This window comes from Rutidosis leptorrhynchoides, chromosome 2 (genome assembly GCF_046630445.1).
Source record: "Rutidosis leptorrhynchoides isolate AG116_Rl617_1_P2 chromosome 2, CSIRO_AGI_Rlap_v1, whole genome shotgun sequence".
Lineage (NCBI taxonomy): Eukaryota > Viridiplantae > Streptophyta > Magnoliopsida > Asterales > Asteraceae > Rutidosis > Rutidosis leptorrhynchoides.
The window spans coordinates 421581233-421605153 of NC_092334.1; the positions used below are offsets into that span (position 1 = coordinate 421581233).

A 23921-nucleotide genomic window follows, 5' to 3' on the forward strand; every position below is an offset into this window, starting at 1 on the left:
TTGTTTAAGAAAATTTTCAACTAAGACATCCCATGTATCAATCGCCCCTTCAGGTAACGATTCTAACCAATCTTTGGCTTCTCCCTTTAAAGTCCAGGGAAATAACATGAGATAGATCTGTTCATCCTCAACTTCTCTTATTTTAAATAAAGTACAGATCCTATTACAGGTTCGAAGATGTTCGTTTAGATTTTCCTTCGGCGCACCACTAAATTGGCATTGATTAGTTACCATGTGTAGGATTTGTCCTTTGATTTCATAATCTGGCGCATTAATGTCTGGTTGAGTAATTGCGTGACCTTGGCCAGTGCGTTTAGCTCTCATTCGGTCTTCCATACTTAGAGGTTCCAGATTTTCCATGATTGAGTTTGTTGAATCTGAATCACTAAAGGATTCTGACTTAACGGTTTCTTCCTCGACAATCTCTGGATGAGTGATTTGTGGTTCAGGAGGAATGATTAGTGGTTCAGAATCTCTGAATTGTCCCTGAATATCCTCCGGATTCTCAATTGTGAGGTAGGGTTCAAAAAATGGATTATCGGAAATTTGAATTGGAGTACTTGGTCAACTGGATGACGATTCTAAAGAAAAATCAACGGTGACAATATTGGCTAGATGTCTTGATCGAGTTACAGGTGGTGAACGTATGAAAGGTGGTGAACATTTTGCTCGGTGCATTCACTGAATGTCCTATTAGTTATAAAATTAAAAATTATATAAGTTATCAAATTAATAGACTTTTCTGATTATGCCCACGTTTCGAATAGCCAATAGATGCAGCAGGTAGCCAGGACCCTTTAAATTGGAAGCCCACAACTCGCCACTAACAAATCCAACTATTACTACGAACCAGAAAATTTTGGATGTCTATCAATTTAACCGCTTAAAATAATTTTTTCGTTTTAAAATTTTAGAGAAGAAATAGAAAATTCTATGTCCTAAAAACTAGAGCGTCGAGAAATAAGAAAGAAAAAGAGCGCGTCGAAAAATAAAAGGTCGAAAAATAAGCGTCGAAAAATAATAAAATGCAGCATCGAAACTTAAAAGTCTAAAAACTAAAATTTAAAACTTATGTCTAAAGGTATTAAAGCTTAAAAGGAATTCTATATCCAAAACGGCAATAACTTAAAAAGTACTAAAATCTTAAAACGGCGTCGCAAAATTCTAAAGCACCTAAATCTTAATCTAAAGAAAAAGCACTTAAGGGATTTTACGGCAAAGCCTAAAAATCTAGAAATAAAAATAACTACGGCAAATACTAAATTTAAAACTAAGTATGAACGAAAAATATACAATTTACAAATTAAACGATTAAAAAGATACAAATATAAAAAGAAACTTAACTTTATATAAATACAATTTTTATAAAATTATTATTTTTATATTATTTATTTTATAAAAGTATTAATTTTATAATTAATAAAACTAATTTAAAACTTAAAAATACAAAAATAAATAAACTAAAACTAATTAATATAAAATATAAACCTTAATCTTAATTAATTAATATTAATTATATATTAATCAAAACCCTAATCGATCATACTGATGTACCAGGCCTGTCAAATCACCTCATGCGATCGCATGAGGTGTTCGATGTTTTTCCATGCGGTCGCATGAGTCGTGGATCCAGGCCTAATTAGTTAGGCTGCTACAGTGTCGGCCCAAATACTTTTAATTATTATTATTTTTTATTTTTCTGTTTTTAATTTATTTATATAAAATGAATAAAAACTTAATTTTTAAAAACTAAAATAGAAATAAAAATACTTTATAATTTTATATATTTTGAAGAACTCTTAAAAATATATATATTTTGTTTTTCTTTTTATATTTTTGTATTTTTAACATTTAAAACGTATTTTTACAAAAAGAAATTAAAAATTAATAAAAATCTTTTTTTTATAGCGTTTCGCTTTCGGCGTTTAAGTTGTCCCCGGCAGCGGCGCCAAAAATGTTTGATGTGTGCAGAGGTGTATACGAAATAGTTATATTTTTACTAAGAAATACTATTAAATATGACACAATTTTACATAAGTTATTTATTTATTTATAGAGTGGATATACCTAAACCTTGCTACAACACTTATAGGCAGTGTACCTAATCGTACAGTAGTGTAGTTTTTATTAAGTCCGGTTCGTCCACAGGGAACTAGCCAAGTTTAACGATATATTTTTAAAACTATATTTGTATATATATATATATATATATATATATATATATATATATATATATATATATATATATATATATATATATATATATAAGTGGTATTATTTATAAAAAGGGGGTTTTTTACCGTTTAATGACTAGTTTGTCGATTTTATAAACTTAAGTCGCAATTAAAACCTAATGTAAAATATTAAAAATAAATATAACTTAATTTAAAGCGTAAAGTAAATGACGATAAATAAAATTGCGATAAATAAAAGTGCGATAAATAAAATGACAGTAAATAAAATTGCGATAATTAAAAAGTACGATAATAAAAATGACAGTAAATAAAAGTGCGATGAAATATGAAATAAAGGAATTATGCTTATTTAAACTTCCGTAATCATGATGTTCGACGTGTTGATTTTAGTTTATTACCATGGGTTAATTGTCCTTTGTCCTGGATTATTCGATATATCCATACGATTTTGTCCATAATAGTCCATCATTCATAAATATAAAGTGCGAGAGTCTTCGTTAAATTATCCTTATACCCGAAGTCAAATATTCCAACTAATTGGGGACTTAAACTGTAATAAGGTTTTAATACATTGTTAATGATTACACCAGGTTATCGACTGTGTGCAATCAAAGGTTTTAATACTTTATTATCAATTACACCAAGTACCCTTGAATGTAATCCACCCCTATTTTAATGAGTCCATTAACTATTAATCCATCCCCGTGTCCGGTAAAATGAACGATAATTCGTATTTATAGATATCCGTCCACCGTACTCGATTAAGCGTATGTGGTTATATATAGATACGTCAAATTGTAACCTTTATATATTAACGAGGTATCGTTTAGTTAATATAAAGCCCATTAATAGCCCATAGTCTAATTTCCACAAGTGTCGTTCTTTTGTCCAAACCCCAATTATGGTACAAAGCCCAATAACCCCATCTTTAATATTTAGCCCAACATCACGATTACTTCAGCTTAAATAAGCATAATAATAACTTAGCTACGAGACATTAATTTAAAAAGGTTGAACATAACTTACAATGATTAATAATAGCGTAGCGTTACACGGACAGAATTTCAACTTACACACTTACAACATTCGCTAACATACCCTTATTATTATTAATCTTAAATTAAAATTAAAATTAAAATTATATATATATATATATATATATATATATATATATATATATATATATATATATATATATATATATATATATATATATATATATATCTGTGAGAGAGAGATTGAATAATTATGTACAAAATTCATCCGAAAAACGCTGAATTTATAGACCCTGGCCTCACTGTTGCTGCCATGCGATCGCATGGGTTTATAACTGCCAAGCCATGCGATCTCATGGCCCCCTGGGACAGCTCACATTTGCTTGTTTTCTTGTTGCCGACGGTTTTAATATATAATATAATATATATATAATTTTAAGAATTAATTAATTATATATTATATTATATTCATGTGCATAGTTGACTTGTAATTTTTAGTCTGTTGCGTCGAGCGTTGAGAGTTGACACTGGTATCGGTTGCAGATTTTTGAACGTCCTTTCGTACTATTTAATATCTTGTACTTTGCGTTTCGCGGCTCGTACTCTTGTAATTTCTAGACATTTCTCATCAACAATTGGAACCACTTTGATTGTACTTTGTACTTTTTAGCTTTTTGGTCATTTGCATCTTCAAATCGTCGAATCTGTCTTTTGTCTTCACCTTTTATTATTTAAACGAATATCACTTGTAAATAGAACAATTGCAACTAAAAGCTTGTCTTTCTTGAGGGATAATGCTATGAAATATATGTTCGTTTTTAGCATTATCAGGTTCGCCTAACGAATGTGTCTATGGTACGATTTGAGCTTAGACACTTTGGGTGTCTATGTATGTATGTTTTATGTGAGCTTAGGAATATATGTATGTCTATGGTTTTATGGTTAGCTAGGCACTATTCTAGGGTAAGCCTAGTATTAGTGTCTGTGGTATGTTATGATCGGATCCGAGTGATGAATGAAACCTTCTTGTTAAAAGATTATGATAATGTTCATGTTATGTAATGTTCCTATTTTACTAGCCTATAACTCACTAAGCTTATAGCTTACCCCTTCTATGTTGTTATGTTTTGATAGGTTCTAAAGGTCATCGCGAAGGTAAGGAACCGTCTTAAAGTTAGTGGAGAATTGGGCGATTTGTAAGTGGACTTGCAAGTCTCTTTTGAATCTAGCTAGATGATAAACACTTAGTAACGCCTTGGGTTAATTGGGTATATTTTGTATGATTATGTCAAGTAACGTTACGAGACCATATGTATGTGTTAGTGTTTGTGTAATGGGCTATGTATGTTCGAAAGAAGAAGTAACCTCGTTGTTGTTTGCTAATGTCATTATGGATATGCGTAAACATTTATTAGCTTTTAAATATTGTGATTTTGAGGTAAAATTAATGAAAGTTTAGCGTCACCTGAAAGTTTAGTGTCACCTGAAAGTTTAGTGTCACCTGAAAGTTTACTTGGAAGTTATTTAAAAAAAATGTTTTGTCGTTTTTAGTACGGGTTTAAGGGCGTTATAAGTTGGTATCAGAGCTATGGTTTAAGGGACTTGGATAATCCACTATAGGGTTATCTAGGCTTAAACCATCTCGATTGTATGATAAGAAATTTAGGACTTGCATGATTGATATGTATAAGGTTGTGCTATGCTCCATAGGAATGAATACGATGTTAGAACCTATAGAATTGTAGAGGGTTAATGAATGCCATGTGTGACGACCCGAAAATTTCCGACCAAATTTAAACTTAAATCTTTAAATAATTTCGACATGATAAGCAAAGTATGTAATGTGGAGTCTCAAAAGTTTTGGAAATTATATTCATGTAATCAATTACCTTTGACTATTCCCGACGATTCACGAACCTTTAATTGTAAACAGAAATATATATAAATAATCATATATGTAAATAATTATACATAATAAACTAAATATATTAATGTACTAGTATGAGATTTAGTTATTATGAATGATAACTTAAAATGACAAAAACTTATTATTTTGAATATAGAGAGTAGATTGAATATACATAATTTATCAATGTTAACCAAGTATTAAATGTTATACTCTGATATTATTTGTTTCAATATATATAATTAATATAATTATCTACTTAATACTTAAAACATAATTGTATATATAGTAGTATATATATATAAATGAATTTTATTCATAATTGGTAATTGAATGTACATAATAATATAATAAAATGTATAAATAATAAATACTCAAAATATGTTATTTCAAGTTTAAAGTATAGTTGTATTAGTAATATTATTAGTACATTAAATAATAATATCAATATTGTATTAGTAATAAATATATATCATATAGATATGAAATTAGTATATAAATTGTTATGTTGTTATTATTACTAATATTATTATATTCATTAGATGATTATAATTAGTTTTATTATTATTGTTAAAAATATTATTGATATAAATTTATAGTTATCATTACCATTAGTAATATTATTATTACTATTATATTATTATAAATTGTATTATTATAACATTAAGAGTATTATTACTATCGTTATATCTAATATTAAGATTAAGTATAATTTATAAAAATAAATAAAGATAAGAGACATAGAAAAACAGAGATATATTAATACTAATATATATATATATATATATATATATATATATATATATATATATATATATATATATATATATATATATATATATATATATATATATATGTTATATACAGATATACATGTATAAGTAAATTAGTATAATAATTATTATTATTATTAAATATAATTGCATTTATATTTATAAAAACCCATTTATAGCAGATAAATAATTACGCAAATTAAGCATCACTTTCAAACTGTGGGTGATTCATTTTTATTTCTCAAATTCGTACCAATCAATGTTCAATCACAGATAAGATTAAATTCTATTATCAATCAGATTCGATTTTTATTTTTTTTATTATTATTTCTGTCCTTGAGATGAAAACTGTCGACCTTATTGAGCTATAAGTTAAAAGAATTACTCCATGATATTGAAAAAGCCAATCAATTCTTTCAACCTCATTATCAAATATCCATTATCACTAATTCATTTGGGAGGATTTAACAGAAAAGTTCAAGAACAGACGCGTATACCTCTGTTCTTGACCAAAACATCAAAAACTCGAATTCGATTTCTATTTCGAAAAGTAATAATGCAGTTTTGTTAAGATTCATTTATGAAAACTTTCTGCAAAAGATCATTTTTCAATTCATTATATCAAGCTCGAATTTTGGAGTCAAAGTTCAATTTGAAAAAGTCAAACTTTTAGTTCATCGTGAAATTCGAATTCCATTCGAGGTTTCAGGATCAATTAAGGATGTGGAAAGTTTTCAATGAGGATTTAACATCTTTTTCATGTTGAAGTCGTGGTCTAAAACAATCTCAATTTTAAAATCAACAATTATGTTCTTCGTGTTCATAAAGCGTCTGCTACAGTTTTATTTTCTTTTCTTTCTGTTATTTAATCAAATCCAGATACATCATTATCGTTTATGTTTCAATTCCAAAACATAAACCAAACTGAATTAGCTGTAATGATTTTTGGTCAATTCTTTGGTCAATTGAGTTCTGAGTTGGAGAAGAAAAGGGAAGCAGAAAGAAACGGGCTAATTAAATATGGGTGGGATGTTAATTAGGAAAAACACAAATAGGTACATGGTTTAGGGTGTTGACGGGTATTCGAGAGGTTACGGGTTCGAGCCCGGTTCAGGGCAATTCTTTTTAAACAAAGCTTATAAGGGTATACACAATTTTTTTATATTTTTATTATTATTATTATTATTATTATTATTATTATTGTTATGATTATTATTATTAGTTGTTAAGGTTATAATTATGATTATAAATTGTTATTGTTACTAGTGTTATTATTATTAAAAGTATTACTAATAATACTAGTATTATCATTATAATTATTAGTATCATCATTATAATTATTATTATAAGTATTATCATTATTATTATGATCATGATTATTATTATCATTATTAGGAAAACAATACAACCTTATGTTATTATCATTAATATTAGTATTATTACCATACTTATAATTATTACTATCATAAGAATTATTATTAAGGTTATCATTATTATTATTACTAGCATGATTAACATTATTAATATTGTTATTATTAAAAACTATTATCATTATAATCATTACTACTTTGTTAACATGAAAACTAATATTGATATTATTGTTAATATTATCAATATCATTATTTTCTTTAAATTAGTAGGATTATGAAAATAAAGATTTTAAAAATAAATATACTATTTTTTAAGAAAATTATAAATGAAATATCATTATTATTATCACTGATCATTATCAATATTATTACAAATAGATATTCATATATAAAATTTCATTATCATAATATTAGTAATACATATCACTATATTTTTTTTAAATAATACTAATTAAGTATAAAAGATATCAATTGATATATAAGTATATTTTCATCATATAAAAACCCTAGTATAAATTTTTATTAATAACCTTTTATAAAGAATGATAAATATTAGCTACATAAAATATATAAATTAAATATATTAAATTTAACTAAATAACATATAACATAACAAGCATATTATTAAATATAATATATAAAATTGCTCGATTACAATTATATGTGTTAATCGATATACAATTGATATAGGTTCGTGAATCCGAGGCCAACCCTCCATTGTTCAGTTCCGTCGTATGCATGTTTTTACTACAAAATATCGTATTGCGAGTTTCATTTGCCCCTTTTTAAATGTTTTTGCAATATATATTTTTGGGACTGAGAATACATGCGCTGCTTTTATAAATATTTTACGAAATAGACACAATTACTTGAAACTACATTCTATGGTTGGATTATTAAACCAAATATCACCCCTTTTAGCTTGGTAACCTATGAATTAGGCAGACGAGAAGTTCTGTTCCTAATTGACGCGAATCGTAAAGATAGATCTATTGGGCCTAACAACCCCCATTCAGGTTATGGATGGCTTTAGTACTTCGAGTTTTATATTATACAGACGAGAGGCTCTGTTTGGGGATATTCTATGCATTAAAGTTAATGTCGGTTACCAGGTGTTCGATTCATATGAATGATTTTATCTTTATGCAGACGAGAGGTTCTGTTTATAAATATAAAAATCTTGTGGTCTATTAAAATTATGGAAATGATCGAGTATGATAAACTAATGAACTCACCAACCTTTTGGTTGACACTTTAAAGCATGTTTATTCTCAGGATTGTAAGAAATCTTCCGCTGTGCATTTGCTCAATTTAAAGATATTACTTGGAGTCATTCATAGCTTATTTCAAAAGACGTTGCATTCAAGTCGTTGAGTTCAGTAAAGATTATGATTAAGTAAATGACAGATTAGATCATTTATAGTTGGATATTATGAAATGGTATGCATGCCTGTCAACTTTCGTTGTAATGAAAGCTTGTCATTTAAAACGAATGCAATGTTTGTAAAATGTATCATATAGAGGTCAAATGCCTCGCAATGTAATCATATGTTATTGTATTCGTTCTTATGGATTAGGACGGGTCTTTACATGTGGTATCAGAGCGGTGGTCTTAGTGAACCAGATCTTGCATTAGTGTGTCTAACTGATAGTTGTTTAGATGCATTAGTGGGTCTGGACTTCGACCGTGTCTGCATGTCAAAAGTTTTGCTTATCATTTCGTGTCAAAAATTACCTGCTTATCATTCTTAGGGAATCACTTGCTTATCATTCTTAGTCTAGACACATGTTACTGCATTAATTGCATGAATAGTATATAGATAAAATTCATATCTTAGCGTATCTGTTACCGTAAACTTTGCCTGACAGCTTCCGAAAATTCCCTCTGTAATCTACGGGATCTTCTGTACTATATATAGATATTCTATATAATTAGAATACCACCCGATAGCTGGAAATCATTTCATATCGAAATTTTTTTTATTCAATCGTACGAAATGGAACTCGTCACTAGTTCAAGTCCCTCGGATTCCGATATGGAGTTTCACTCTAGCTCTGAAAGCAGTGTAACCGGAATGGATCAACCAATTAGCCATCATCTATTCTGGATGAATTGGGGATGGGTTCGTAGCCTACTTAATGATTGGAGACAAGAAGAATGTGATCTCTTTCATCCACCACATTGCCCTCTTGGCGATGAACTTGAAGCACTTACCGGCGAACCTGTTTGAAACACCATTTTCTCTCTCATTTATAGAGTATCTCGCCACGACTATATCATAACCCAGTTTCAAAACCTTATTCATTCACTCGTTCCGACCAACAATCATCCCGAAATAATGAAAGAAGTCTACGAGCTTCGCGCTCGAGTAATCAATTTGGAAAACGTGGTGCAAAACCTACCAGATTCAGTAACACCAACATCAAAACCAGTACCACCAACAACCCAAGTTTCAACATCACACGCCTCAACATCACAATCTATACCTCAAGCATAATGATCATTCTACATGAAGTTCTACATCATTTATCTTCACTGAACATGGAGATTATATAATCTCTAAAGTCTTAGAGATTATTTATTCTAGCTCAAATCGAAAATCAAATGAGATTAATACCATATTAACTCATTAAATCCATGATTACATCTGAGGAAAATATATATGTATATATGTTTTCATAAAGATTGTAATTAAAAATTCTTTTGTACAAACTGTTAATGGTGAAAATATTTTAACGGGTAGGTAATACCCGAGGAATATTTAGATTTCCCATTATTAAGTTACACTGTACATTCTTCGAATATGATTCAACAGACATTTACTATCCTACTTACATCTACAGATATACGAATCCGTTCACCACAGAATAACCATTTTCATTCAATTTCATATTTGGATTTTGACCTATCAGAATCCAACAAGTGCCATAATGAAGAAAACATTGGACAAAATAAAATTTGTTAGAAACAAACAAATTAACTATGGGAAATTTTGTTAAGAATCCACGCTAACAAAATCCTAGCTAACTGTTCCTAGCTAACTGTTAATTCCTTATTGTACATTTTATTTATCGCAATTTTAATTCTCGCAATTTTATTTATCGTCATTTAATTTCTGTTATTTATTTTACGCACTTTATCGGGACACATATACAATGTTTTGACATATCATATCGACGTCATCTATATTTATTATTTAGAATAACCGTAAGTCACTCTATACGCTGTAATGTTCGAGTTCGCATATAAAGGGTCGAGGTTGATTCTAAATAATATATATACTTTGAGTTGTGATCGACTCTGAGACATGTATACAATGGGTCACGAAACATATTAGTTAATTCGAATATAATATATTAAACTATATATATGAATTATTGAACTGCAAACTGTGGACTATTAACTGTGGACTAATAACATTGGACAATTAAAATGAATTAAAATATAGATTATAACATATGAAACTAAACATTTCTTCAAGTTCGCCACTTGATTTCATCTTAAACCTCGTTTGTATCTTGATGATTACAATCTGCGTTCAAACCTTTCATGATTCTTGAAAACACCTCAATCGAGAGGATGAACCAACCGCACTTCATCTCTGGAAGAAAAGATTTATACATATAGTTATGCACCTGAAAAACTCTCTAAAACTGAGTAAACATTTAACACGTATCTGTGCTAGATCATTTGGCGTTGCTATTACCGAAAATAACACTGCAATTCCTTTTCAAATTAGCCAATTTCGTCACAGCTCCAGCAAATCAACTTCAACTTTCATTCGAATTAGCCTTATTATAAATTTGATATATAAGTTTTTCTTTCGTCATCGTTACCGGGGAACCATTTAAATTCCACCACATTAGCAATAAACTTACCAACAACTTCACTGATATTTGACTTTCCGAAAAATCTTTATATCGAAACCCCATCATTTACTCATCTGTATCTTGTAACAAGAATTATCATGCCAATTACTGGGAATCTGCAATCAGTATCTTGAAATCTCGCAACATGTCTACGCCAACAGATATATGTGTACATATAACGTCTATCTCCTAGACTTACATACTTCGAATGTGAAGTTTCTGAAAAACACCCCAATCTACGATTTAGTTCCCTGAATTCTGGAAAAATGCTGATGAAGCAGCAAAAACTATAAACGACCTTGGCAGTAAAAAGTTTTATGATAAAGAATAGTGTGTTGGCAAAGCTCAGAAAAAGAGAAGGTTTGGAACTAGAAAGCGAATTGAGCAAACTATGAAGGAGTCTGTGGATAAATCACCAAGACGAAATTTACCTTCAAAGAATCCAAATGATTTAGTATCTGCTGAAGTTATTATCGAATATCTTGCTCCTGACTCTAAACCCTTTCGGACAATATTCTTCATCATCCTCTGATATTAGAAACTCTAAGATATCAGCGTACCTTCCATTATAGATATCCTCCACAATTCTAAAGATATTTTCATAACCATTCTTATCTAAAAATTAGTTATCCCCTCGTGATATCTGAATCACATCATAAAAGAAACTATTTTAGTTTCTAAATTCTGAAACCTTCGAATTAAAATAAGAACGTTTTTTTTGAAGTAGTGTTGGGAACTAAAGCATGAGTTAGTATAATATAATGACACTTGATCAACGTGATTATATTATAGTAAGTCATGCTGAGTTTCTAAATGGAACGTGATGATTCACAGATCATTACGTCATCATGTGCCATGTTACACGACTCTTGTATTCTACTTAACCTCTAAACACATCAAGAAAATATTTTTGATGATTCGGTCTTTTCCGAGGTATTCTGGTAATTTGACAAATCAAGATCGTGCTACTACAATTTCTCTCTTAGAACATTAGCCGTGTTCATTCGAAACTCCATACCTACGAATTCTGGACCATTATTCGCTTGACTTAAAGTCAGAAAGAGAAAATAAAAGTATGGAACTCCAAAATATAAAATAAATGAAGAGGGTGGATTTATAGAAAAATATCTGACAGAACAATCGAGACAGATTACCGCATTTAATTAAAGAGGATCCTAATTTTCTTGTTTGCCGAAGAATCAAATCTTTTAGATTTTGAAGATTTTCTTTAAATCCCTTGAATTCCAGAATTTAACCAAGACAACGTCAAAAGTTAAGACGAAACTCTATTTCTTCAATTCACTCTTTTGTGATAACATCACTCATACGTTTTGAATAATCGAATTGTTATATCTGTATTACTCAATAATGATAAAATTCTATTTATCAACTCATATTCATCATGAAAACATTTTTATTATTAGCTATGACGACCTCGATCAAATTTTGGGACGAAATTTCTTTAACAGGTAGGTACTATGATGACCCGGAAATTTTCGACCAAATTTAAACTTAAATCTTTAAATAATTTCGACATGATAAACAAAGTATGTAATGTGGAGTCTCAAAAGTTTTGGAAACTATATTCATGTAATCAATTACCTTTGACTATTCCCGACGATTCACGAACCTTTAATTGTAAACAGAAATATATATAAATAATCATATATGTAAATAATTATATATAATAAACTAAATATATTAATGTACTAGTATGTAATTTAGTTATTATGAACGATAACTTAAAATGACTAAAACTTATTATTTTGAATATAGAGAGTAGATTGAATATACATAATTTATCAATGTTAACCAAGTATTAAATGTTATACTCTGATATTATTTGTTTCAATATATATAATTAATATAATTATCTACTTAATACTTAAAACATAATTGTATATATAGTAGTATATATATAAATGAATTCTATTCATAATTGGTAATTGAATGTACATAATAATATATTAAAATGTATAAATAATAAATACTAAAAATATGTTATTTCAAGTTTAAAGTATAGTTGTATTAGTAATATTATTAGTACATTAAATAATAATATCAATATTGTATTAGTAATAAATATATATCATATAGATATGAAATTAGTATATAAACTGTTATGTTGTTATTATTACTAATATTATTATATTCATTAGATGATTATAATTAGATTTATCATTATTGTTAAAAATATTATTGATATAAATCTATAGTTACCATTACCATTAGTAATATTTTTATTACTATTATATTATTATAAATTGTATTATTATAAGATTAAGAGTATTATTACTATAGTTATATCTAATATTAAGATTAAGTATAATTTATAAAAATAAATAAAGATAAGAGATATATAAAAACAGAGATATATTAATACTAGTAAGGTTATATATATATATATATATATATATATATATATATATATATATATATATATATATATATATATATATATATATATATATATATATATATGTGTGTGTGTGTGTGTGTGTGTATGTGTGTGTGTGTGTGTTATATACAGATATACATGTATAAGTAAATCAGTATAATAATTATTATTATTATTATTATTAAATATAATTGCATTTATATTTATTATATTCATTAGATGATTATAATTAGATTTATTATTATTGTTAAAAATATTATTGATATAAATCTATAGTTACCATTACCATTAGTAATATTATTATTACTATTATATTATTATAAATTGTATTATTGTAACATTAAGAGTATTATTACTATAGTTATATCTAATATTAAGATTAAGTATAATTTATAAAAATAAATAAAGATAAGAGATATATAAAAACAGAGATATATTAATACTAATAAAGATTATATATATATATATATATATATATATATATATATATATATATATATATATATATATATATATAAATTAAGTATAATTTATAAAAATAAATAAAGATAAGAGATATATAAAAACAGAGATATATTAATACTAATAAAGATATATATGTGTGTGTATGTGTGTGTGTGTTATATACAGATATACATGTATAAGTAAATCAGTATAATAATAATTATTATTATTATTAAATATAATTGCATTTATATTTATAAAAACCCATTTACAGCAGATAAATAATTACGCAAATTAAGCATCACTTTCAAACTGTGGGTGATTCATTTTTATTTCTCAAATTCGTACCAATCAATGTTCAATCACAGATAAGATTAAATTCTGTTATCAATCAGATTCGAGTTTAATTTTTTTTATTATTATTTCCGTCCTTGAGATGAAAACTGTCGACCTTATTGTGCTATAAGTTAAACTAATTACTCCATGCTATTGAAAACGCCATTCAATTCTTTCAACCTCATTATCAAATATCCATTATCACTAATTCATTTGGGAGGATTTAACAGAAAAGTTCAAGAACAGACCCGTATACCTCTGTTCTTGACCAAAACATCAAAAACTCGAATTTGATTTCTATTTTGAAAGTAATAATGCAGTTTTGTTAAGATTCATTTATGAAAACTTTCTGCAAAAGATCATTTTTCAATTCATTATATCAAGCTCGAATTTTGGAGTCGAAGTTCAATTTGAAAAAGTCAAACTTTTAGTTCATCGCGAAATTCAAATTCCATTCGAGGTTTCAGGATCAATTAATGATTTGGAAAGTTTCCAATGAGGATTTAACATCTTTTTCGTGTTGAAGTCGTGGTCTAAAACAATCTCAATTTTAAAATCAACAATTATGTTCTTCGTGTTCATAAAGCGTCTGCTACAGTTTTATTTCCTTTTCTTTCTGTTATTTAATCAAATCCAGATACATCATTATCGTTTATGTTTCAATTCCAAAAGTAAACCAAACTGAATTAGCTGTAATGATTTTTGGTCGATTCTTTGGTCAATTGAGTTCTGAGTTGGAGAAGAAAAGGGAAGCAGAAAGAAACGGGCTAATTAAATATGGGTGGGATGTTAATCAGGAAAAACACAAATGGCTACATGGTTTAGGGTGTTGACGGGTATTCGAGAGGTCATGGGTTCGAGCCCGGTTCAGGGCAATTCTTTTTAAACAAAGCTTATAAGGGTATACACAATTTTTTTATTTTTATTATTATTATTATGATTATTATTATTATTGTTATGATTATTATTATTATTAGTTGTTAAGGTTATAATTATGATTATAAATTGTTATTGTTACTAGTGTTATTATTATTAAAAGTATTACTAATAATACTAGTATTATCATTATAATTATTATTATTATAAGTATTATCATTATTATTATGATCATGATTATTATTATCATTATTAGGAAAACAATACAACCTAATCTTATTATCATTAATATTAGTATTATTACCATATTTATAATTATTACTATCATAAGAATTATTATTAAGGTTATCATTATTATTATTACTAGCATGATTAACATTATTAATATTGTTATTATTAAAAACTATTATCATTATAATCATTACTACTTTGTTAACATGAAAACTAATATTGATATTATTGTTAATATTATCAATATCATTATTTTCTTTAAATTAGAAGGATTATGAAAATAAAGATTTTAAAAATAAATATACTGTTTTTCAAAAAAATTATAAATGAAATATCATTATTATTATCACTGATCATTATCAGTATTATTACAAATAGATATTCATATATAAAATTTCATTATCATAATATTAGTAATACATATCACTATATTTTTTTTAAATAATACTAATTAAGTATAAAAGATATCAATTGATATATAAGTATATTTTCATCATATAAAAACCCTAGTATAAATTTTTATTAATAACCTTTTATAAAGAAAGATAAATATTAGCTACATAAAATATATAAATTAAATATATTAAATTTAACTAAATAACATATAACATAACAAGCATATTATTAAATATAATATATAAACTTGCTCGATTACAATTATATGTGTTAATCGATATACAATTGATATAGGTTCGTGAATCCGAGGCCAACCCTGCATTGTTCAGTTCCGTCGTATGCATATTTTTACTATAAAATATCGTATTGTGAGTTTCATTTGCTCCCTTTTTAAATGCTTTTGCAATATATATTTTTGGGACTGAGAATACATGCGCTGCTTTTATAAATGTTTTATGAAATAGACACAAGTACTCGAAACTACATTCTATGGTTAGATTATTAAACCGAATATCACCCCTTTTAGCTTGGTAACCTGAGAATTAGGTAGACGATAGGTTCTGTTCCTAATTGACGCGAATCGTAAAGATAGATCTATTGGGCCTAACAACCCCCATTCAGGTTATGGATGGCTTTAGTACTTCGAGGTTTATATTATACAGACGAGAGGTTCTTTTTGGGGATATTCTATGCATTAAAGTTAATATCGGTTACCAGGTGTTCGATTCATATGAATGATTCTATCTTTATGCAGACGAGAGGTTCTGTTTATAAATATGAAAATCTTGTGGTCTATTAAAATTATGGAAATGATCGATTATGATAAACTAATGAACTCACCAACCTTTTGGTTGACACTTTAAAGCATGTTTATTCTCAGGATTGAAAGAAATCTTTCGCTGTACATTTGCTCAATTTAAAGATATTACTTGGAGTCATTCATGGCTTATTTCAAAAGACTTTGCATTCAAGTCATTGAGTTCAGTAAAGATTATGATTAAGTAAATGACAGATTAGATCATTTATAGTTGGATATTATGAAATGGTATGCATGCCTGTCAACTTTCAATGTAATGAAAGTTTATCTTTTAAAACGAATGCAATGTTTGTAAAATGTATCATATATAGGTCAAATACCTCGCAATATAATCATATGTTATTGTATTCGTTCTTATGGATTAGGACGGGTCTTTACACCATGTGCAGGAGACTCAACTCGAAAATATCATGTACCATGATTTGACCAAGTGTGTACTAGGGTGATGTAAAGACGGCTGGCCATTGTATTTACATCGTCGTAATGCACATGGAAGTCTGTTATAGATATGAAATGATGATTTTAGAAACAAAATGGTTCAAGTTTATGCACTTTTATTGTTGAATGCTTATGGATTAATGAGTTGAAATGTGTTATTTCAGAATGGCTATTGTATCACCAAACCGAAGTAATGAAGAGGATGACGAGTTCATTCATACTTCGTCAAGTGAATCCATTGAAAATGCACGATCTGAGTCAGTTGTAGCCCCCCAATGAAAATGACCTGTCCGGACAAATAGGGCAAGCTCTAGTCCGTTATACACTAACTCTTTTGGAAAAGATAAAGAAATTAATCGATGGGCAATTGGATATCAAATTCCAAACTTTTATGGCAAATAACCCCACAAAGAATGGTGAAGGGGAAGTGGACTTAAAGAAAAGGAATGCGAGGTTTCAAAGAAGAAAAATGAACGTTTTGAGTTTAAGAACTTTGTAAATTGTCACCCACCAGAGTTTCATGGTAGAGTTGATCCAATTGTAAGTCAGAGGTGGGTCGACGAAATAGAAGAAACTTTCATGTTGTGCTCTTGTCCTGAACATTTGAAAGTGATCTATGTGGCTCATCAAATGAAAGGGAGCGGTTATGAATGGTGGAATTTTATAGTTAAATCTCATGGGCGAGAGGTAACTACAAGTTTTTCTTAGGAAAAGTTTCGCAAAATGTTTATGGATCAGTTTGCCCCACCCGCTGAAGTTAGTAGGTTGAAATCCGAGTTTATGAATATCGAACATGGGAACAAATCGGTGGCTGAATTTAATGCAGAATTTAATGATAAATCTCACTTTTATCCTGATTTTGTTAGTAATCCCAAACTCTTAAGGGGTCACTATCATGAGAAGTTAAACCCTGAAATAAGTAAGTTCACTGATGTGGGCACGTATAAGACCTTACCTGAGATGATGAATAGAGCCTTGGTGAGAGAAAATGAAATTAAAAAGAAAGTCGCTTTTAAACAAAAGTTAAGCCAAGACTCGAAATCAACTCAAAATATGAGTCCCAAGAAAGCTAAGTTCAATTCCGGATCATCGCAAAAGTCGAAAGGGGTGTCGATACTGGGAAGGGGTAGTGGAAAAGAGGTAAATGCGTGTAATAGGTGTGGAAAGACACACATAGGTGAATGTAGGGATGGTACGACTGATTGCTATGCATGTGGTAAGCCTGGTCATAGGGTCGCTGATTGTCCTAATAAAGGGAACGAGTGTTATTATTGTTTTGAAAAAGGTCATTTACAAGCGGATTGTCCCGAGTATAAGAAAGATTTAGCAAGTGAGGTGTCAAAAAGGAAGTTAAAACAGAACCAAAGACAAAGGAGTATAGGCCAAGAGCCCTTGCTCATCAGATTACCGCACTTGAAGCTAAGGAATCACAAGACGTGGTGTCAGGTACCTTTATTGTGAATTCTATACCTGCACATGTTTTGTTTGATTCCGGTGCCACTAGGTCATTTGTTTCATATTATTTTTGCAAGCACTTCAATATGTCCCCATGTATGCTAGAGCACCCGTTAGAAGTCGAAATAGCGGACAATAAAATTGTTTTGGTCAATAGTGTGTATAAAGGGTGTAAAATTGTATTAGACGAGGAAAAATTTACAATAGATTTAATACCCATGCAAATGGGAGAATTTCAAGTGATTGTAGGTATTGATTGGATGTATGAAAATGAAGGAATAATTCTATGTCGAAAGAAGATTGTCCTTGTACAAACACCGAGTGGTACAGTTATTTGGATTCACGGGGAACGGTCTAGGCATGCTATCCCAATATGTACTTATGCTAAAGCAAAATGATTCTTATCCCACAGATGTTGGGCCTTTTTGGTACATATGATTGATGATTCAAAGATAATTACTAAGGCGGGTGATGTGCTGGTAGTTAATGAATATTTAGATGTGTTTCCGGATGAGTTGCCCGGTGTTCCTCCCGAACGAGAAGTAGAATTTCGAATAGAGTTAATCCCAGGGGCTACACCGATTACTAAGGCACCTTATCGATTAGCCCCGTCAGAAATGAGGGAAATTATGACTCAATTGCTAGAATTACTTGATAAGGGCTTTATCCGACCTAGGTATGGTCATTACTTGATAAGGGGTACCATCAATTAAAGGTGAAGGAAGAGGATATCCCTAAGATGGCCTTTTGCACTAGGTATGGTCATTATGAATTTGTGGTTATGCCTTCTGGGTTGACGAATGCTCCAGCAGCATTTATGAACTTAATGAATCGAGTGTGTCGTCCAATGCTTGATAAGTTTATAATAGTTTTCATTGACGATATTTTGGTATATTCAAGGAGTGAAGAAGAGCACACCTCCTATTTAAGACAAGTGCTAGAAACTCTAAGACAAGAGAAACTGTATGCTAAATTTCTAAAATGCGAGTTTTGGCTCTGAGAAGTCCAATTTTTAGGGCATGTCATTAATAAAAAGGGCATTCATGTTGATCCAGTTAAGGTTGATGCGGTGATAAAGTAGGAACCACCTATAAATCCCACCGAAGTTAGAAGTTTTCTTGGTTTAGCGGGGTATTACCGACGATTTATATAAGATTTTTCAAGAATAGCCACCCCACTCAACAAATTAACACTTAAGAATGTATAATGGAAATGGGAGGAAAAGCAAGAGCAAGCTTTTCAACTAATAAAAGATAAGCTTGTTCAAGCACCAATTTTAGTATTACCGGAAGAAAATGAGAACATGACGGTATATTGTGATGCGTCTAAGAAAGGTTTGGGGTGTGTGCTAATGCAAAAAGGTAAGGTTATAGCTTATGCCTCACGTCAACTCAAATCTGATGAAAAACGATACCCCACTCATGACATGGAATTGGCGGTCGTGGTTTTTGCTTTGAAAATATGGCGCCACTATCTTTATGGTGTAAAATTTTCCATATAAACCGACCACAAGAACTTAAAATATCTCTTCGATCAAAGAGATTTAAATAATCGGCAGCAGATGTGGCTCGATTTGGTGAAAGACTATGATTGTGAGATCTTATACCACCCCGAAAAGGCTAATGTAGTAGCGGATGCTTTAACCCGAAAGACGAGTCATCATTCATTAAAGATAATGAGTCTAGCTATGGTCGTGACACCACAAATATTTGATCATATTAGGGTGGCACAAGATGAAGCACTAGCACCCGAGAATGTGAGAAAAGAAAGAATTAAGGGTCAAGTTGATGAATTTATGGTAGATTCTCGAGGTTTAAGGCTTCGATACGGAAGAATTTGGGTGCCCCTTCAAAGTGGTGCAAGGAATGAGCATCTAGAAGCGGCTCACATGTAAAGGTATTCGATTCACCCCGGTGCTACTAAAATGTATAGAGATTTAAAAATGGATTATTGGTGGCCGGGAATGAAAAGAGATATAGTCAAGTATGTTCACAAGTGCCTTACTTGTCTTCAAGTGAAGGCCGATCATCAGATGCCTTATGGTAAACTTCAACCGTTAGAGGTACCGGTGTGGAAATGGGAGCATATCACAATGGATTTAGTGACTAAGTTACCTAAGACCCCTCATCAACATGATGCTATATAAGTTATTATTAATAGGTTAACCAAGAGTCCACTGTTTTTACCAATAAAAGAAGCTTCATCTTCAAAAGCAATGTCGAAATTATATGTGCAAGAGGTTGTAGCAAGACATGGAGTACCGGTTTCCATAGTCTCGGATCGCGACACTCGCTTTACTTCACGATATTGGAGAAAGTTTCAAGAAGAAATGGGTACCAAATTGCATGTAAGTACCACGTTTTACCTACAAACGGATGGTCAAAGCGAACGGACCATCCAAACCCTTGAAGATATGCTAAGAGCTTGTGTGATAGATTTGGAGGTAGTTGGGATACTCATCTTCCCTTAGTTAAGTTTTCATTAACAATAGCTAGCATTCTTCCATTGGTATGCCACCCTATGAAATGTTATATGGAAGAAAGTGTAGGACCCGATATGTTAGGGTGAAGTGGGGCAAAGGGAATTAGGAAGCATGGAAATAGTGTTGCAAACAACTAAAATGATAGATCAAATCCGTGAAAGATTGAAAACGGCTCAAGATCGACAAATCGTATGCGGATAGGAGAAGGAGACCGATAGAATTCCAAGTGGGCGACAAAGTAATGCTTAAGGTATCCCCGTGTAAGGGTATTATTTGTGACGACCCGGAAATTTCCGACCAAAATTTAAACTTAATATTTATATGATAACATTATTTTGACATGTTAAGCAATAAATTTTGACAAGTTTTAAAACTTTTAAAATGAGTTTCATACAAACAATTGACCAACCATTTGTTCGACGATTCACGAACGTCATAACTTGTATTAAATATATACTTATGTATATATATGGATATATGGATTATATCTAACTTGAATATATGATAGTTAAGTATCTCATTAAGTATATTAATAATGGGTTTTATATATATAAATTGAGACTACTAACTTAAGGGTTTCGAAAACAATATATATATGTAACATTTAACGACGTAATAACCCTTATGTTAAAATGAATATATATGTATTGTATTAAGATGTATTAATACACTTTTGAAAGATTTAAATACATATATTAATATAAGTATATTCAACAAAGATAGCTATACTCGTATTCGCATTCTATTTCCTCATGAATTCTATTCGTATTTTTATGGTATTTTTACCCATCTAATACGCAGCTTATAGATGTATAACTATTGAAAAATACACTCCTTAGCAGCCCCATTTTTGGATCCTAGCATCTTTTGTCTTGTTAATGAGTCATGAGACAAAAACTCACAAGTTTACTAACCATTTTGGCAACATATGACTCCATTATTAACTTAAAATTCGTCCATATGTACCACCCCATTTTTTCATTCCATGTTCTCATTCTTTACTCCAAATTACTCTCTCAAAATACTTCTATCTTCATACTAGATCATCACCAAGAATTTTTCTCATCATCTAGCTTCAAAATCAAGGTAGAACACTTCTTAAAACTCTTGTTAAATTCCTACTCTATTGCTATCTTAATAAGTTTATAAAACTTGTAAAAACTAGAACTTGTTTTGGTGGAAACCAAGCATGTTTATAAACTAATGTAACCTTACTAACTTGACTTTAAAAACACTTATTTATATGTATTATGACATTATATTAAGTTATTATAAGAATTTATAACTTGTATATATGTATAACACCTTAGAACTTAATATACAACCATTGGTCTCTTTCGGTTCTTGAAAACGGTTTTGACACACGAATTTAAAAGCTATCTTAAACTTTGTGTTAGAGCATATAACTCTGGATATATGTTAATATATATGAATCAAGATTTCTGTAATTTTTTTATGATTTTAGACGAAGTGAAAGTATTTTTCAAAAATTCATTAGTTGACTGATGACAGATTTTATCCGAATCTGTCCACCGTTACAAGTTAAGGGCATAACCTAACTTCGACTATGAAACCAAAACTTTTCAATTATGTTTTGAAAACACAACATATTAAGGAGTCTCCAGCAACTTGATTCATTAAAAACCATGTAATAACATATAATTTATGAATCGAAAGATTTGGCTAAGATTAAGGTTGTATGCTTAATCAATCTAACTAGAAAACTATGCTAACTAAGACCTGGGCTATTTTCCTTGATAACAACTGTTAGTGTAAATGTTAAAAACTAAAATATAGAAGGAAAATTAAAAATATTGAGTTTAGCTATTTTTCATAGCCTACGGACTGTTCCTATAACGAATTATTGAACTGTGCGGACAGATTTACGCACCTGTGACAAAATGAAATTTTAACTAACCTATACTCCAATTCAGAACATATGCCGATTATGGATGGTTATAGGACTCAAATACCTTTCCAATGATGGCTCTTACACCTATAGAAGTTGATGTTATGCGAGGTGTATACGAAATAGTTTATATTTTACTAGGAAAAACTATTAAATACTATACAATTTTACACAAGATATTTATTTATTTATAGAATGGATATACTTAAACCTTGCTACAACACTTATAGGCAGTGTACCTAATCGTACAGTAGTGTAGTTTTTAGTAAGTCCGGTTCGTTCCACAGGGAAATCTTTAAACAAAGCTCAACGCTATATTAATTTACTTTTATAAAAATATAAACATATATATAAGTAATATTATTATTATAAAGGGGGTTTTTACCGTTTAATGACCGGTTTGTCGATTTTAAAACTTTAGTCGCAGTTAAAACCAAATGTAAAATATTAAAAATAAATACAAGACTTAAATTAAAGCGTAAAGTAAATAACAATAATGAAATTGCGAATAATAAAAGTGCGATAAAATAAACTTGCGATAATTAAAGAGTACGATAATTAAAAGTGCGATAAAATAAATTAACAATAAAAATGCGATAATTAGAAGTGCAATTAAATATAAAATAAAGGAAATTAAATATGAAATAAAAGAATTATGCTTATTTAAACTTCCGTAATCATGATGTTCGACGTGTTGATTTTAGTTTTATGCCCATGGGTTAATTGTCCTTTGTCCTGGATTATTTAATCTGTCCGTCTGGTTTTTGTCCATAACAGTCCATCAGTCATAAATATAAAGTGCGAGTGTCCTCGTCAAATTATTATTATACCCGAAGTTAAATATTCCAACTAATTGGGGATTCGAATTGTAACAAGGTTTTAATACTTTGTTTAATGAATACACCAGGTTATCGACTGCGTGTAAACCAAGGTTTTACTACTTTGTTAACAATTACACCAATTACCCTTGAATGTAATTTCACCCCTGTTTTAATTATTCTAGTGGCTATTAATCCATTCCCGTGTCCGG

The 23921-nt window shown here is 29.5% G+C and overlaps 1 protein-coding gene across 1 annotated transcript; it reads left to right on the plus strand.

Moving 5' to 3' along the window:
- Positions 1-17210: 17210 nt before the first annotated feature.
- LOC139889187 (uncharacterized) lies at positions 17211-19213 on the plus strand. Its single transcript, XM_071872150.1, has 4 exons — positions 17211-17302; positions 17468-17732; positions 17784-18491; positions 18953-19213. Exons 1-4 carry the CDS (start codon positions 17211-17213, stop codon positions 19211-19213), a joined length of 1326 nt encoding a protein of 441 aa, XP_071728251.1.
- The last annotated feature ends 4708 nt before the right edge of the window (positions 19214-23921 follow it).